Below are 17149 nucleotides of genomic sequence, written 5' to 3' on the forward strand. Positions count from 1 at the left end.
ACTGTGGTAGCAGCTGCAACTGAAACGCTATTTTAATCTGCGTAGCCAATCAGATCTCCAGTGACCAATCAGAAACCTGCTGGGCAAGAGCCCCATCTGGCCCAACCTACTATCTAAAAACATTTGGTAGGCACCAGGAAAGGTGCCAGTGGGCACCATGGCACCCAGGGGCACCACGGTAGGGAAACCTGATATAGAACAAGGGGGATGTTCCTTTAATTAGAATAAGCTTTGAGGAGGAAAACACATCTAGAACAGATCCTTCTGCATGCCAAGGAACAAAAAGGACTATCAAGTGTAGTGTTTCATCTTCTCCTGAATATTATTCTTGAGGTATGGGAAACTTTCATCTGAAATATTTAATTGCAAGGTGTTCAAAGACAAGGGATCCATCTCAAACCTAGAGTTCTACACGGTAACAGCCTGGACATATTATAATAAGTTATCACCTGGACTAAAAGGCAGTCATTTTGGGATACGACAGCACATTTTTCTTTACTGTATTGGAATTTTGTTAGCATCCTGTGTTGCTTAAAATAATTCCAAGATCTACCTGCTACTGAATTTCAGTCTCAAGAGTTCTTTTAACAGTCACATCCTTCCAAGGGTTATGCTCAAAGACAAATTTATCAGAATGAAGCTGCACCCTTTAATGTCAAGAGAATTAATGAGCCAGTCAAGCTGAAATTAATTGCAACTGCATTTAGGTAACAATATGTACTCTCAATGAAAGAGTCAGAGCTCATCATTCCCAAGACACTGGGAGGACAGGCGGTCCAATTCTATCAACTTACTAAAAAGAGAGTTACTGTGCTGCTGCTTTTCTGCTTCAGCATAGATGCCTTGATTGTTAAAAAATTCAGCTGGAGCATCTCTTGGCTAAACTTCCTCTTTACATATTTCCCATCATTTTTTCATGCTAGGCCACTTTCCTCAACCATTTCTTAGCTTCTAAAATTCACCCTTTACATTCCTTCTTTCTTCAAAACCTCACCCACCTCCCTCCCTCCCTCCCTCCAACAATCACGTGGATATTTTTCTCCCCTCGTTCCTACCCAGCTTCCTACTTTTGAAACAGCCATAACCTATGTTAAAATTCCCCTTTAAATATTTCCTCACAGCCTATCAGCTTAATAAATCTTTCTTAATCAGAAGTCTTGCTGTTTCTGCACCTTTTACTGGCTTTCCAGCATTCCTTCTAAAGCAGAATTATTTGATCTTCATGGCATCCTGTTGTGTCCTATATCCAACTTGGTTTCAGAAACGTCATTATGGAACATGGTTTCTGTATGTGGGTATTTGTTAAGTGTCATCAAGTCGCTTCCGGTTTATGGCAATCCTATGATTCTAAATGGAGAGTGGCAGTCATTGTGATTTCATCTGAATAGAGAGAGGTGTCCAGTTGGGTGCCGCAGGGTTTGGTTCTGGGCCCGGTACTTTTCAATATTTTTGTAAATAATCTGGATGAGGGTGTGAAGGGACTACTCATTAAATTTGCAGATGACACCCAATTGGGAGGAGCAGCGAACACATCAGAAGGTAGAGATAGAATTCTATGAGATCTGAACACACTGGAAAAGTGGGTGGATGTGAACAAGAAAGGTACTGGCTTAATATTAGGAAGATTTTTTTTACAGTAAGAGTTGTTCGAAAGTGGAATCAGCTACCTAGGGAGGTGGTAGCTCCCCCATACCGGCAGTCTTTAAGCAAAGGCTGGACAAGCACTTGTCAGGGATGCTCTAGGCTGATCCTGCATTAAACAGGGGGTTGGACTAGATGGCCTGTATGGCCCCTTCCAACTCTATGATTCTATGCATTAATTACCTCCAAAACATACTATCTTTAACAGCCTTGCTCAGATCTTGCAAACTGAAGAGCATAGCTTCCTTGATTGAGTCAATCCATCTCATGTTGGGTCTTACTCTTTTCCTGCTGCCTTTTTCCTAGCATTATTGTCTTTTCCAGTTATTCTTGTCTTCTCATAATGCAACCAAAGCACGATAGCCTCATTTTGTCTTCTAGGGAGAGTTCAGACTTGATTTGATCTAGAACCCACTTATTTGTATTTGGAGGTCCACAGTATCTGTAAACTTTAATCCAACACTGCATTTCAAAGGATTCAACTTTCTTGTCAGCTTTCTTCCTTGTCCAACTTTCACACCCACACATAGTAACAGGGAATATCATGGTATGAATTATATTAATTTTGGTTGCCAGCAACATATATTTACACTTAAGAATCTTTTCTATCTTCTTCATGGCTGCCCTCAGTCTTCTGATTTCTTGATTGTAGTCTCCCCTTTTGCTTAATATTGAAGCCAAGAAAAAGAAATTTTTTAACAATTTCAATGTCTTCATCATTGTATAATTCCCAGTAGTCACTACTTTTGTCTTCTTGATGTTCAGCTGTAATCCCTGCTTTGGCACTTTCTGCTTTAACCTTTATCAGGAGTCGTTTCGTCTTCACTGTTTTCTGACAGTAATGTGGTGTTAAACTGCATATCTCAAATTGTTAATGTTCCTTCCACCAATTTTTACTCCACAGTCATCTAAATCCAATGCAGCTTGCTTTATGATATGCTCTGCTTATAGATTGAAGAGACTGGGAGGCAAAATACATCCTTGTTTGACATTTTTGCCAATTGGAAACCATTCTATTTCTCCATATTCTGTCGTAATAGAAGCCTCTTGTCCAGACTATAGGTTGGATTTGAAATATTCACTAAGTAGGGAGCTCGAAGATGGTCAGCTTAAAAAAAAATCAAACCAGGGAGCAGTCATCGATTTCAATATCAGTGATCTATCCATCAGGGTGTCAGATCTATAGACCCAGTTTTTAAGTTGGGAAATATCTGCTGATGACCCTAAGAGATCATCTGGAATTGAGTATTGGGATAGTATCTTATTGAGGAAGTCACGATGTGATGGTTTTTTCAGTAGCCTAAAATTAAATGATTGACTGCTAAATGAATTTGTTCTAGCTGTTCTGTTTTCCCCCCATAATTTTAATACAACTAGATGTACACATGCCCTGAGCGAGGGAAGGCCAGTTTCTGCTCTCATCAGGGCAGCTGGGGTCCCCTTAGGGACAACTAAAATACATCTTAGAAAAGTTTGAATAGTTTCTAAGCCAGATCGTCCTCTTTCCATCCCCACACTTCCACCCCATAAAGGAGGTGTGGAACGACCTTACTTTTGTATAATTTTAAGACTAGGACTATAAGAAAGCCTCCCTTTGTATCGAAAAAAATGCAAAATGGACCCCACTATCCTTTGCACAGAGTTACCTAACTGTAACTATATGCATGTTCCAGTTTAGGGCCTCCTTGAATTTAACTCTAAGGTACTTAAAAGAGCTGCACTGCTTGATTGGATTACCTAAAATACTTCAGGGAGATGTTTTGGTCCTTTTCCTGAAGACCTTTACTTTTGTCTTCTCATGATTGTTTAAAGCCTCTCCCTTGCAATATGATCCCAGTTGTTGCAGCAGCCTTCTCAAACCAGCTTTGGTAAGGGAGATTATAGCCATGTTGTCTGCGTATAATAGGACTACAAATGCAACGAATAATGCTTTAGTGGGACCATTAATGCCTAAAAATACAAGTTGATGGAGTGTTTGGCAGTGATTGACTGTGCAACGTCCCTTTCTAAATCCTGCTTGGTGTGGGTGCAGAAGATGATTCTCAGTCACTCATTCTTCCAGTTTATGCAGCAAAGGTTTTGCTACATAGTTTTGCTGCAATGTCCAACAGGCTTACAGGTCCGTAATTCTGTGGTTCTGTTTTGTCCCCTTTCGTATGAATGGGGACACCAGTGCTTGACTTCCAACCTGAGGGGATTACACCTGTGTCGTTAATGTGTGTAAAAACCCTGGCTAAAACAGGAAACCACCAATTTAAGAAAGCTTTATATAATTCAGGGAGGATCATATCTTCCCCAGGTGATTTTCCAGATGCCAATAAAGCAATTAAGTCTCTAATTTCAGACTCTGAAATGGGCAACCAAACTGGAAGATCTGATATATCTGGGTGAGAACACTGTGATTGTGAAGTTTCCAGTAAAGGAGAGGTTATACAAGATCCAAAAACCTTGCTAAAGTGTATAAGCCATGTTTTACCTGGAATTTGTGCTTCGAGCCGCTGAGTCGAGTGGCTTAAGTCACATGAGTTGAATTCCCAGAAGCGTACTTCGTTTTTTTCAAGGACTGCTAACTCAAGATCTTTCCATAAGGATTTTGCATGTTCAGTTCTTTTTTGTTTGATTAAAACTTTATATTGAGATCTAAGTTTTAAAAGATGAGGCAGCAATGTCTTGTCGTTACTTCGTCTCACTTGTCTCATAGTTGCGGTTATTTCTTTCCCAAGCACTTCTAACATTTTTTTACATACTTTTTACCAACCATTAGTTACATGGGATAAGGGCTTTATGGGTCTGCTATTAATAAACATGGCAAAGTGGTATGATATTTCACATCCAGAGTAACTGCATTTAAGATCCAGAGTAACTTCATTTAAATTCTAACCTTGAATACATTTAAGACGAAATGTGCTAGACAATGTGCCTATTTGTACCTCTGTCGAGCTATATTTTACTGAAACATGTTTTTCCATGATGTTGACAGAAGGATAACAATAACTGTTGCTGTATACAAACTACTGAAAATAACAAATACTAGGTCAATACAGTAGTCTTGACTATGGAAGTAACCCTGTGCAGCAGAGTGACAAATTGCCCCAAACACACGAGTGTAAAAGCAAAACAACTTTATTCTAGAAACACCTTATTTCCAAACTGTAAACAGGTAAATTCAAGATGTGACTGTAAGATCATTGTTAACAAGGGAAAGCTACATGGATGTACAACAGAAACTCATCTGCACATAAAAATATTAAAAACACTGAAGTGACAAAGCTAATTAATTCAAGTCCAGAATCTTTACTGAAATACCAATGAAGAACTCCTCTGAGAACAAGAGCATTTCCCCCTTGCTTCTACTAAGACCATACTTTGTGGTTTCTCCTCTCACATAGCAGTTTACAGGAAAGAACTGGCATCTTTATATTACTAGCTTTTGAGACTGCCAATAATTAACATTTGTGCCTTTTAAACTATCCCTCCTATTCAGAGTGCAGTAGAAAACACACACACACACACACACATAGATCATCCCTTGTATTTCTCCTTTCTCGTTGGTGAACAGCAATTTAGACAATACTTCTAGAAAACAATGGTTATATGATGGGTCTGAACTAACAAAGGACAAGACATCAAGAGATCAAAAATATACAGAAAGTGCAAAGGACAATTTTAAAAAATGAAGTCAGAAGAAATAGGGAAATGGTAAAGAAAAATAATGTACAGTCTGTTTAGAGGCAGATTATAGTGTGGTCTATGCCAAAGGGTTCCATGAAAATGCCCTTCCTTTCAAAGTTCCAGAGTTTGCTTATTACTAAGTCAATATTAGAAGTCAGTGCCCATTTCTAAGAGTACATAATGGCAAAGAATATGGTTAAAATTACACATCTTGAGCTCAGCTTTCTGACAAAAGGGACGCTCATAACCTTTCCATCATGTGCCAATTTTAACTGGGTTTAATCTGAGGGAAAGCAGCTCCATCCACTGTAATGCTCCACTCGTTGTTTCACTCTAGTAGCAGAAATAGTCCTGAAAAAGCTGCATGTGCATTTATTTTTAATCAAGCATTGTCTGAACAGGTTCTAATTCAGACTAGTGAATGTTACTCATCCCAGTTTCTTCTCCTGGAATATTAAATAGTTATAACACTATTCAAATTTCACTAATGCTTCAGTCTGCTTTGGTGTCCTCCGTTTAATAATTGAAACATCATATGAAGCATTAAGAATGAACATCTCACTGAAAAATAAAAGCAGGCTGCATGTTTTCCTTCAAACTAGAACACAGCATCGAATACAGCTTGTACCGGAAGAATGCCACTAAGTCCCAGAATCCATTTCATTATATTTCTCTCTTGCAATGCATTGGTGATTTTAGCAGATTGTATGTTTCACATGAGCGGCAACTGTGGAGGAGAGATACAAAGTAGTTAAAATTGTTTTGCCAAAGAGCAAAGCATAAAGCAGCCTTCTTTAGGTTGATAAATGGTAATAAGGTTCCCTCAAGTGCTTGTCAATGTGAATTAAGATTATTCTAAACAAACTACTTTATGGCACAAGAAACTGCAAAGAGATTTTGAAATGGATAACCACACTCATCCTCATTTGTTTATCCCTTCAATCCTACAACTATTATGCTCTGTGTGGAATTTTGTATCCCCCTCTTCTAATCATAGAGGCTAGTAGTGCTCATGAATGGAGCCAACCTTTCCTTCATTATTTACAACTTAAGGACTGGTATTACTTACTTCATCGCTAATACTTGCATGACAAAAAATTACTAGTGGAAAGGAAACTGTCAAAGAAGCGTGAAAATTCTGCCTACCCACACTCCTCAGGAGAAAGCATACCTCAGATCTACTGTCGTATCTTCAGTCAACTATGTTTCTCTCCCCTAAAGGAATACGGTCCCACAACTGAAGCAACTGTTCACCAACCTGAGGTTCCAGTTCCTACACCAGAGGTGAAAAAGTCAGAAGTGGTAAAAAACGTTTTTGTGGCTGCTGAAAACAGTATTAACAACAGACTGAGACAATCTGATTGGCAGGGATTGTTTTCCGTATAGTGCAAGAGACATCTCCTCTTTCACTCTAAAATGAAGGTTCTTCCTTAATGTTAATACCTCTGGTAGTGTGATCAATAATAATTTTGAAAAATAGAACTTACATTCAAGAGTGAAGGAATCCAGAAATTTGGTCTTGATCATGTCCTTTTAAACATACAGTCTGTAAAAAGCAACCTACCTGGCCATCTCGGCTTATTTGTACCTTCTTGTTGTCATTCCAAGGGTTGAGCAAGTGATGAGCAAACTGAAAGGGAAGACTCTCTTTTCGGATCCATTCCACCTTAAATACTCCTCCTAAACCAGTAGATCCCCAGTCCTGACTTTTCTCACGTCCTATCTCGGAAGACATTCGAGCAAATCCCTGTAACATTTTTAAAAGACTGAAAATCTACATAAATTAAAGCAAATTTCTACTTTTAATGTCCATTCTAAAGGTGCTTAATATATATCTCAGTGCAAAGCATAATCCCTCACAGCCCATTTCTGTTTTTCAAATGAGAAAACAGAGGCAAAGCAATATACATCATATAATGTGGCTTAGGTCTTTGAAAAACTTCAATTGTTGATGAGACAGGGGAGGAATTTTATGGAGCTTTCAAATTTGCTAAGAAATAATTTTACCAGTGATGATTCTTCTGGTACACAGCTGTTTATCGTATGAGTTCATTTAGATATTATAATCACAACCAGTGCTTTGCCATCTGGAGGGACCATGGTCAATGAAGAAGTCAGTGTACTCCTTGCAAAAATTGGGGGGGGGTTAAGTGGGTCAGAGGCCAGTCTAGCATGGTAATTACTGGAGGGCAGCTACATCTTCAGACTGGTGATGGCATCAGGAAGTTCAGAGAAATTTTAAGCCATATATCTTTTTAAGTCACCTGGAAACAGGGCTGGGCAGACATCGCCTATATTGCACAACAGTGCGTCCATCTGAATAAATGCCAAATTTTGGGAAGTTGTAAACAATAAACTCATAACCTGTTTCAACCCAGACCTGTGTACATTCTTATTCTCTCTTTGTAGGCAAATGTGTAAATCTTTGTAAAGATTTACAAGGGCAATCCTTAGAGCAAAGAGGATTAACAACAGGGAGTTGGGATAAGATCACGACATATTTGAGCTTTAATTCTCTTTTGCTTCAACTGCTTATCCTTTTAATTCTCATCTCAAAAGCCTCCAGCACTTTCACTGACGGTTATCTGCATTTTAGCCTTTCTTGTATCAGCAAGGATAAAATATCTTCAGCTATACAGTCTAAAAGATAATGCAAACTGCCATAAAATCCATGTGATAAAGTCTTTCCAAGACTTTACCACTTCAGAAAGCACACAGACAAACTGTACATCTGAATATGCTCCCATATCTAATTCTCCCTTAAGCCTTCTTCAAAACATCCTAGCTTTGCACATACAGAGAAGTTTTAACATTAGGGTATTTTCAAATAAGGTCACAATCACAGGATGAAGAGCAAGAGGAAAAAAGTAATCATACCCAATTTCTGTAATATGTTCTGCTAACAGTATCTGGATTTTCTGAGCCACCCTGAGCCCTACCCAAAAGGTCAGGAAAGGGCAGGATAAACATCTAATAAATAAATAAAACCTAGCAGACTGAATAACCAACCTTGCCCTACAGTATACAGAATTCTCACCTGAAAGTGTCCTGATCCCTGAACAGAAAATACCAAGTAAACAACACTGCTTTCCCAAAAGGCCCGATTCAGTTTTCGCTCGTTACTGGGAGTTGTAGACCAAATCCCTTTTTGTTGTGAAATCTCAAGGTTTCTTAAATTGCTGCTTTTCATAATGAAGTACCGTACTGGCATGTTTGGCCTTGGAGAAGGAGGCTTGGAACCCTGCAAGGCATATTCTTTTATAAGGGTTGGGTATATGCAAAACATTATATAAGCCACTTGTAAAAAATAATCAAATGAAGCCATAGTATTCTTGTAGAAGGTTGCTCAATAATTAGAAAGGTAATATAGTTGGGATAGCATTCACTGAAAATTTAGAAAGGACAGGATGCTGAAATCAATCAATCAGCTGCACTTTAATAGGCAGCTTGAAAATTTGGTCACAATTGCAACTCAGGCTCAACCTAATATGATTCTATTGTATGATTCCATGCTGTCCTTTCTGCCATTTGGAAGCAGTATTTTTAGCAAGAGAAAAAAATTAATCAGCTGTTAACATTTTGTACTTTACCCTGTCCCCAAGCATCAACCCCTGGTGTACCACCAGGAGCATCAGCAGCCCCATGGTCTTTGCATCGCACTGAGCTCAAGAAACAGGCACAATCAGTTCATTAGCTAGTAGAGGAATTGCAACATCTAAAAAGAGCAGCTTTCCTCAGGACTGCATTGCGAAAGGAGTCAGCAGGTGGGATTCAAGGGTGGGGAAGAGACTGGAAGGGGAAAATAGAAGCTGGTGGGGGGCACCTCTTTGGGGGGGTGTCATCTGAGTTTATGTATTGGCTTTTCTTTTTTAAGGAAGGATGTGACAGACAGCTACATTCTAAAGAGTTCTCCTGGTCATAGAACCCTGTGATTGGCAGGGAATTCAAACAGAATTCTGAGAGTGGCAGTTAGAAAACGGATAGTTAAGAACTGACAGTTGAAGCTAACAGACAGAGCTTGAAAACAGCTAAGTGAGCTGAAAGCTGACTGGGGGAGGATTCTCCTCAGGAGTGAAAAGGAACACATTTTGGGTTTTTAGATCAAGACAAGATTCACAACCTAGGGAAAATAGCTCCAAGGTTTACAGAGTGATTTCCTAACAGTTTAATGGGAAATAGCTCTTGTGAAATGAGTGATCCCAGGCCAGTTTGAGAGAGGAATTGGGGGAGTGTATTAATGTTCCTAACTCCTACAACTGAAGAAATACTGTGAAAAAGAAAGAAGCTTAAGTTTAAGAAAGTGTAGAAGCTTAAATTTAAGAAACAAACCAGTGACTGCCAAGAGAAATCGCTCTCAGTAGAAAATAAAGGTTTAAATAGTTGTATATGAACCACCTCAAAACATTTGGAAGTACTTGAACTCAACCATCTCAAACTTCTTAATTCTGTTATTCTGTTACAATCTACATTCCTGTTACAAAGAACTGCTAACCTGATTTTTAAATTCCACAAAAAGAGACAAATAAAACTATTTTTATTTCAAAAAGACTCTCAAACGCCATATATTTCAAACAATTTTATTATTAAAAATGAGTCTCTACATCATAAGAGGTGTCCTTTTCAAAAATGTATTTTGAGTAAATATGGTATATTTTATGTGGAAGAGCAAAAAATTAGAACAAAATATTGTTCATTAATTTAAACTTCCATGTATGGAGGTATCCCAACAATACAAAATATTTTATTTTTTTCATTTTAGTATGTATTCATCAATTTTACAAGATGTGTAATAGATTGAATAATAAGTACTGTACCTTCCCTGATGATGGAGGAGAAGGACTGGCACAAGGGCTAGGATAGCTGTTACTATCTGTGGATTTCACAGATGACTGATCTGATCTGTCATCAGTGCTACGTTTAGAGTGCAGAACACTTCTTTCTTTGTATTTCAGTGGCTGTTGAAATGCAGGTGATGCAGATTTCATTAGCACTCTACAAAATTGTAAAGGAAAAGGGAAATTATGTTTGTAAAAAACAGGATACTGTTTATTGAACACTTGAACACAAAGTTTCTAAATTCTCTAACCATGCATATTTTCTTTGCTATAAATAATAATTAAAAATAAAATAAAAATAATTCCACAATGAAAGTGGAAAAGGTCAAATAAGTATAGAAGAATATTTTAATGTGAGCAAAGTAATGGTGAGCCAAGTAAAACTGGGCTAGCTAGCTGCTAGGCAAATTATTTATTCTCACAGAATGCACAGCAGCTGGTTGCCAGTTAGCACAGTGATTATAATCAAGCAAATAAGTGTGTGTGCACATGTGTGTTTGATGCGCATAATGGTATTCAGTGGTACCAAAGCATGTGTTTTCAGGCAGCCCACTAGTTTTTTTGCCTTTGAGGAAGAGATTTTAACTGTCTGAGAAAAGGTAGCTCTGTCGACAAGAGCCAGTGTGGTGTAGTCATTACAAGAGGCGGGACTCTAATCTGGAGAACCAGGTTTGATTCCCCAGTCCACCACATGAAGCCTGCTGGGTGACCTTGGGCCAGTCACTGTTCTCTCAGAACTCTCTCAGCCCTTGCGGAGGCAGGCAATGGCAAACTCCCTCCGAATGTCTCTTGCCTTAAAAACCCTATGGGGTTTTGGCATTAGCTGTGAGTTGACGGCAAACACACCGCTGTGCTGACTAGCAGTACTTGCACTAGCTTTATTTTTACATTTCCCTAATGAGCCATTTATTCTAACTTTTGTCAAACTGTCCTCCAGTCTTCTAGAAATTGTGCTTTTTTAAAATTTGAACATACTTCAAAAGATAAATTGCAGGGAAACTACCTGTTTTTTGTTTGTTTGTTTGTTTGTTTTGTCAGGAGCCCCGTGGCTCAGAGTGTTAAGCTGCAGTACTGCAGTCAAAAGCTCTGCTCACAACCTGAGTTCGATCCTGACGGAAGTTGGTTTCAGGTAGCCGGCTCAAGGTTGACTCAGCCTTCCATCCTTCCGAGGTCGGTCAAATGAGGACCCAGCTTGCTGGGGGTAAAGGGAAGACGACTGGGGAAGGCACTGGCAAACCACCCAGCAAACAAAGTCTGCCTTGGAAATGTCAGGATGTGACATCACCCCATGGGTCAGGAATGACCCAGTGCTTGCACAGGGGACCTTTACCTTTTACCTTTACCTGTTTTGTCATAGTGTTGGTTACAATCTCTCATGGCACACTTGAATTACCAGTCATTAATGTACTGGGAAATTTAGAATTTATTTCAAAATTATTAGAACTTTTGGTTGAATGTGTTCTAGCAATATTACATACCTTTCAAACAGTATTGCAATTATGCAAGTTTTAAAGGCAAAATATCTGTGCTTCTGACCTATCATGGCCTTTCTTGTTTAGTTCTAAGGATGAGTATGCCATGTTAATGTGTGAGATACAGAGACAGACACACACACACACACACACAGAGAGAGAGAGAGAGAGAGGCAACGAGACACAACGAGAGACAGAGAGAGATAGACAGAGAGACAGAGACAGAGAGAGAGAGACAGAGAGAGAGAGAGAGAGAGAGACAGAGAGAGAGAGAGAGAGAGATCTGTTAGCAGGGCCTTTCCATAGTTGTCCCCAGTACTGAGGAACATCCTACCTTAGAAAAAGTGTTTGAGTCCATCACTTGCCTCTTTCTAGAAACTAACAAAAGTATTATTGTTCCACCAAGCTTTTAAAAGAAAGGACTTTGTTTAATGAAACTCTGAAATCCAAGATTGGAGTTTATTGTTTGGTCTGTCTTTTGATTTTCTTAACTGATTGTAACTTGTATCTCTTTACACTTTGAGAACTGGATGTTGAAAAGTAGTGTATAAGTAGACAAAAATAAAAGGAATCCCTATATACATACACATAGGTGACAGAAACCTAAAAGTCTACATTTTTCCACATAGTGTCTCAAGCTTGTACGCCTGTCTGGACACTTTGTCTTCTAAACTGTCTCAGAGGGAAACAAAGAGAAAAATTAGGTTCAATGCAAGTAAAAGTAAAGTAATGTATATTAGGGACATCAGGACGGGCACTAGAATGTTTTGGATTCAAAATTTAGAAAATCCAGAATTTCCAAATACACGGAATTCCATAGGAATACCCATTTTCCACTTTAAAACACAAACACACACACACACAAAAAGCAAATCACTATTTCTCTCAGCCCTCTGATTCTTTTCCAGTTTTTTATGCCAACCTCAAAGTGTTGAGAAGATGTACCGAGTACATACAGCAACAGCCACTATTGCCAGGCAGCAGAGTCAGGCATTAGGAGATGACTGCAATCTGGGCATGAATCCTAAGCAGTGCAAATGGAGCAAAGGACAGCACTGGGCATAGCACAATGGAGCAAAGGACAGCTGGAGCTGGAGGGTGGGCAAATGCCCTAGGCAGCACTTGCAGACAGACTGGAGCAGCACACAGACAGACACATACACAGCAGTGGGTGGGCTGGGAACTTCCTAGTAGCACTAGTCACAGCACAGTTGAGTGAGTGAGTGAGCACAGTCCTGAACAGAAGCTGGAAGAAATGAACAGACAGCTGGAGGAGGCAACAGACTTAAGTATAGCAGGTCCTGAACTGTGGACCAGAGTGTGCCATTCTCTCTTATTTACAGAGCACCACAGGGAGGCCCAGCAATGTTCCTGCACCAATTTTTCAGTTGGAAATAACCAATGTGAAAATACCTTTTGGTGTCTCTGTGCCTGTTTTAGGATTTTGTAAGTGCAGATAGACATAGGTCACTGGCTTTGCTCTCACGCCATTCCCCCCTCCTTTGGGAAAACCTTGGCAACCTCAACCAGGGGCCACTAAGCTATCTGTCACTGTCACTCTCAATGCCAGGCTGACTGGAGAATGTTTCCTTTTCCTTTCTCATGAAGCCAGGCCACACTGCTTGAAGGTTTCACTTTCCTCCTATTGCAAACAGCCTAGCCTGCTTTCTACAGAGTTAATAGGACTCTGAATATTAAGAATTATTTCAAATATTTAGATTGATAAAATTCAAATTCAGAATTATTCATAACTATTTTGAATGCAGCATTATCTTTTGCTTCTGATTCCCAACACATACACACACACACAATGATGGAGTCTGAACTGGATATGACTGGTTAGAAAAGAGAGCGGTTGTGACCTTCCAGTCTTACTGACGCCTTTCAGTCTTACTGCATGGGCAATCTAAGCTATTCTCCAGAGGCTGTTCACCATTCCGAAACAGGAATAAGCTTTGCATGAGAAGGAAGCTGTGGCAGGAGGGTACGGAGGAGACAGCAGGCCAGTTGGCGACTTCATTGGTCTTATTGCTACTGAAGCTATTTGGAGAAAAAGCCACCAGTGCCTTCTAGATACTGTAAACCTCTTAAAAGATAGTAACCTGCTCATTGTATAAATCCTGCTGGAAACATGTGTATGCATTCTCTGCATTCTTTGTGCAGAGAATGAGCTCTCTACAGGATAACTGTAGTTTTGCACACTACAATTAAACATGACACTATACTGACCTTTCAGGATTAAAAGTGTCATCTGCAAAGTCTGCTTCGGCTGAGCTTTTTCTGCTAGTGTTTGATCTCCATGAAGATACTATAGGAAGTTCTTCAGATGACATTGGTCTTGGTCTCTGCCCAATTCCTGATGGTTGCTGTAAACCTGCAGACTGTTCTTCAGTACTTAAGACTGCAATGATGGCTCGTATAGTTGCCTCGTCAACTTGAGACCAGGGCTTTGAAGGAGCTCTCATGCGCCGTAAAAATAAACTATGCCATTTTTGTCTCAGTTGCAAGAGTAAACTAGCAGCCTGTAATGAATGCAGTTTTTACTTTAAATATTCACTGTAGTTAAAAGCGTATATAACTTCAACATTTCTATGACCAGTCTGTACAAGAAAACATAAGATCAGTGACATGGTTTTGAAAATGCACCCTACCTTCTTACATTTGTCATCCTTTCCCCCTAAATATTTCTACGAAAATGCATTGACATTAATATATAATTGTCCTTTTTAATATATGAACACTTGAAGGTGCTACAAAGATTTCCCCACATGGGGCTGTTGTTGCCAAAGAAATAAAGGAAGTGTAATGAAGCAACTAGAAGCAAAGTGGACCAGGACTGCTTTTCTGAAGCACCATGCATATGGCTGTAAAAATAAATAAGTGCTTTTAATAATAAAATTATTAATAAAAGTATTATGGGAGAGGGAGAATAAGTTTTTCTCCCTCTCCCATAATACTAGAACACGGGGTCATCTGCTAAAGCTGGAGGGTGAGAGATTCAAAACAGATAAAAGGAAGTATTTTTTCACACAACGCATAGTTAAATTGTGGAACTCCCTGCCCCAGGATGTGGTGATGGCTGCCAGCTTGGAGGGCTTTAAGAGGGGAGTGGACATATTCATGGAGGAGAGGGGTATTCATGGCTGTTCGTTAGAATGGATACTAGTCATGATGCATACCTATTCTCTCTAGTATCAGAGGAGCATGCATATTATTTTGGGTGTGGTGGAATACAGGCAGGATGGTGCTGCTGCACTCGTCTTGTTAGTGGCTTCCTAGAGGCACCTGGTTGGCCACTGTGTGAGCAGACTGCTGGACTTGATGGGCCTTGGTCTGATCCAACAGGGCCTTTTTATGTTCTTATGATTTGAATTCTTACTATTTTATTACTGATTATAACTTTTCAATAATGAATAATCCAACCATTATTGTTCACTCTGGTTTCAAAGACTTAATCCTAAACAGAGTTACACTTTCTATGCCTATTGACTTGAATGGACTTAAAACAGTTTAACTCTGCTTAGGAATACACTAATTTCTAATATTATTAAAAAGAGAAAACTTTACCCACATTTTGTATACTATACATAGTTTTACAAGCCTCTATCATGTCCCTCCTTAGTCATCTTTTTTTCTAAGCCAAAAACTGCATAAACACTTCAGTTTTTCTGCAACGGGAAAATGCTCCAACATCTTGATTACGCTGATTGCCCTTTCCTGCACTATTTACAGCTCTATGATAGCCATTTTTGAGATAGAATTCTAAATGCGGCACACCACAAATTTAAGCAAAAACACTGCAGTGTTTAGTTCTGCCAGTGTAGATGGAGGGAGTTGGGTGATAGAGAAGTGTCTATTTTCTTTAGTAGTCAAATGTATAATGTTGAACTACCGTTGTCTTTATTACAAAGTGATGAAGCACTGACCTCAGGATCCAGTTTGAAATTGAGCCATTCGTCCAGCTTCAGTGAAGCCAAGTTAGCCGTTGTTCTGTCTTCCATCTCACTGTCACTGCTGTCATTGAGGACGCCGTCCACTATATTGGGGGGGGGGGAACCAAACAGATTCTACACATTAGTATTTTTAAACACGGCCCTCCCAATGATTTTCATTTTAAATTTGTATTCCTATAAAAATAAGCGATCTCCAATTAAAGCGCAACTTGAATTCCTACTTCCAGATCGGAGCATGCCTGCTTTGTTCTTATGGAACTTGTAAATAACCCAAGTCATTAAAACTTTGATATAACCATGTTATTTACCTAACAGGTTTAGCCAGATATCAGTAGGATTATGAAGTGACAATAATCACATCTATACAATTTTGTGTCAAAGTTTCCTACATTTTCAAAGTATTAGTAGGTGCAAGCTACTCTGAAATAAAAAAGAAACCTGCCTCAACGAAGAGGTTTTATGATCCCAGACTGCTAGAGCTTTACATAATACCCAGTTAATACGCAGATGCTATGCAGCACAATCCAAGCATAATTTCGGATTAAGATGCAACATACCAGCAGTGTCATAGGGAGGTTTTTAGCTGACAGCTGAATCCTTGATTCACTTGCTGAATCCTGGGAAGAGTACCTGAAGATTTTCATTCTTCCCCAGCTTTTCTCCAATATCTTATCAATTATGACACTGCTGGTTTGCTAGATCTTAATGACCTAAAAAGAAAGGAGTACAATGAAATCGTATCAGAGAAGTCTGGAAATAAAAGTTCCAATTAGGTGTCATTTTGACATCTCAATACAGCCCTCAAAGTCGAAGGGCTCAACTCTAACTTAAAAGTTTAAGTTTATGATTCATGACTGACATAAGAAATAAATCTGGAATATGCATAGTAGTGACTATGTTTTATAGTAGTATATTTTTCCTACCAGAAAAGCACTACTAGTCAGTCATGTGGCATGACATTTGGCTGAAGTATATGCACTGGGATGCTGCAGGATATCATGGTTTCTAAGCATCTGTACAACAGCCAAATGTATTTTTAAAAATTCTTTTTATTCATATTTAGAACAGAAAAAAATGGGGTAAACGTACACAATACATACAGTAGTTGATAACATAGGGGAAGGGAAGGTCCAACCTGTCATTCAAATAGTCTTTGTATTTAAACAATGCAAATTCAAGATATTCACGCCTAGATATAATGTTGTTTAATTCTATCCCTGATCTTTTGCAGGCTTGTGCTTATTTTTATTTAGTCTTTTCCATAAATTCCTCTAATTCCAACATTTAAGAAGTCTTCTGGAAATTTTGTGCAGTTTTGCCTGGTACTTATTTGCTTCTTGCGATCAAAGGAATGAGACCGAATTGTTGGCATTGTAACGCAAAAGAGGGGTGGTTCTCACATTTGTGGTGGGAGTGCCCAAGGGTAATAGAATTTTGGAACAAAATACTTAATAAAATTAGAGAATTGTTTAAGATTAGACTTCAAGTAACTGTAGACCTGATGTTTATGGGAATAATGGGGTGTGAGAAGGTAGAAAAGAGTGAACAAGAGATGTTTAAAGCGATGATATTAGCG

At 39.0% G+C, this 17149-nt stretch overlaps 1 protein-coding gene across 1 annotated transcript in view; it reads right to left on the reverse strand.

Annotated features, from left to right (window-relative positions):
- Positions 1-6469: 6469 nt before the first annotated feature.
- YTHDC2 (YTH N6-methyladenosine RNA binding protein C2) overlaps positions 6470-17149 on the reverse strand; it is a 42739-nt gene continuing 32059 nt past the window's right edge. The window contains exons 24-29 of the mRNA XM_056848178.1: positions 15547-15656; positions 13850-14142; positions 10128-10305; positions 8351-8554; positions 6878-7060; positions 6470-6586 (exon numbers count right to left, since the gene is read on the reverse strand). Of these exons, the coding sequence (XP_056704156.1) occupies positions 6506-6586; positions 6878-7060; positions 8351-8554; positions 10128-10305; positions 13850-14142; positions 15547-15656 (1049 nt within the window). The 3' untranslated portion in view covers positions 6470-6505. The remainder of the gene's footprint in view (positions 6587-6877; positions 7061-8350; positions 8555-10127; positions 10306-13849; positions 14143-15546; positions 15657-17149) is intronic.

The sequence above is a fragment of the Euleptes europaea genome, chromosome 4 (assembly GCF_029931775.1).
Source record: "Euleptes europaea isolate rEulEur1 chromosome 4, rEulEur1.hap1, whole genome shotgun sequence".
Taxonomy (NCBI): Eukaryota; Metazoa; Chordata; class Lepidosauria; order Squamata; family Sphaerodactylidae; genus Euleptes; species Euleptes europaea.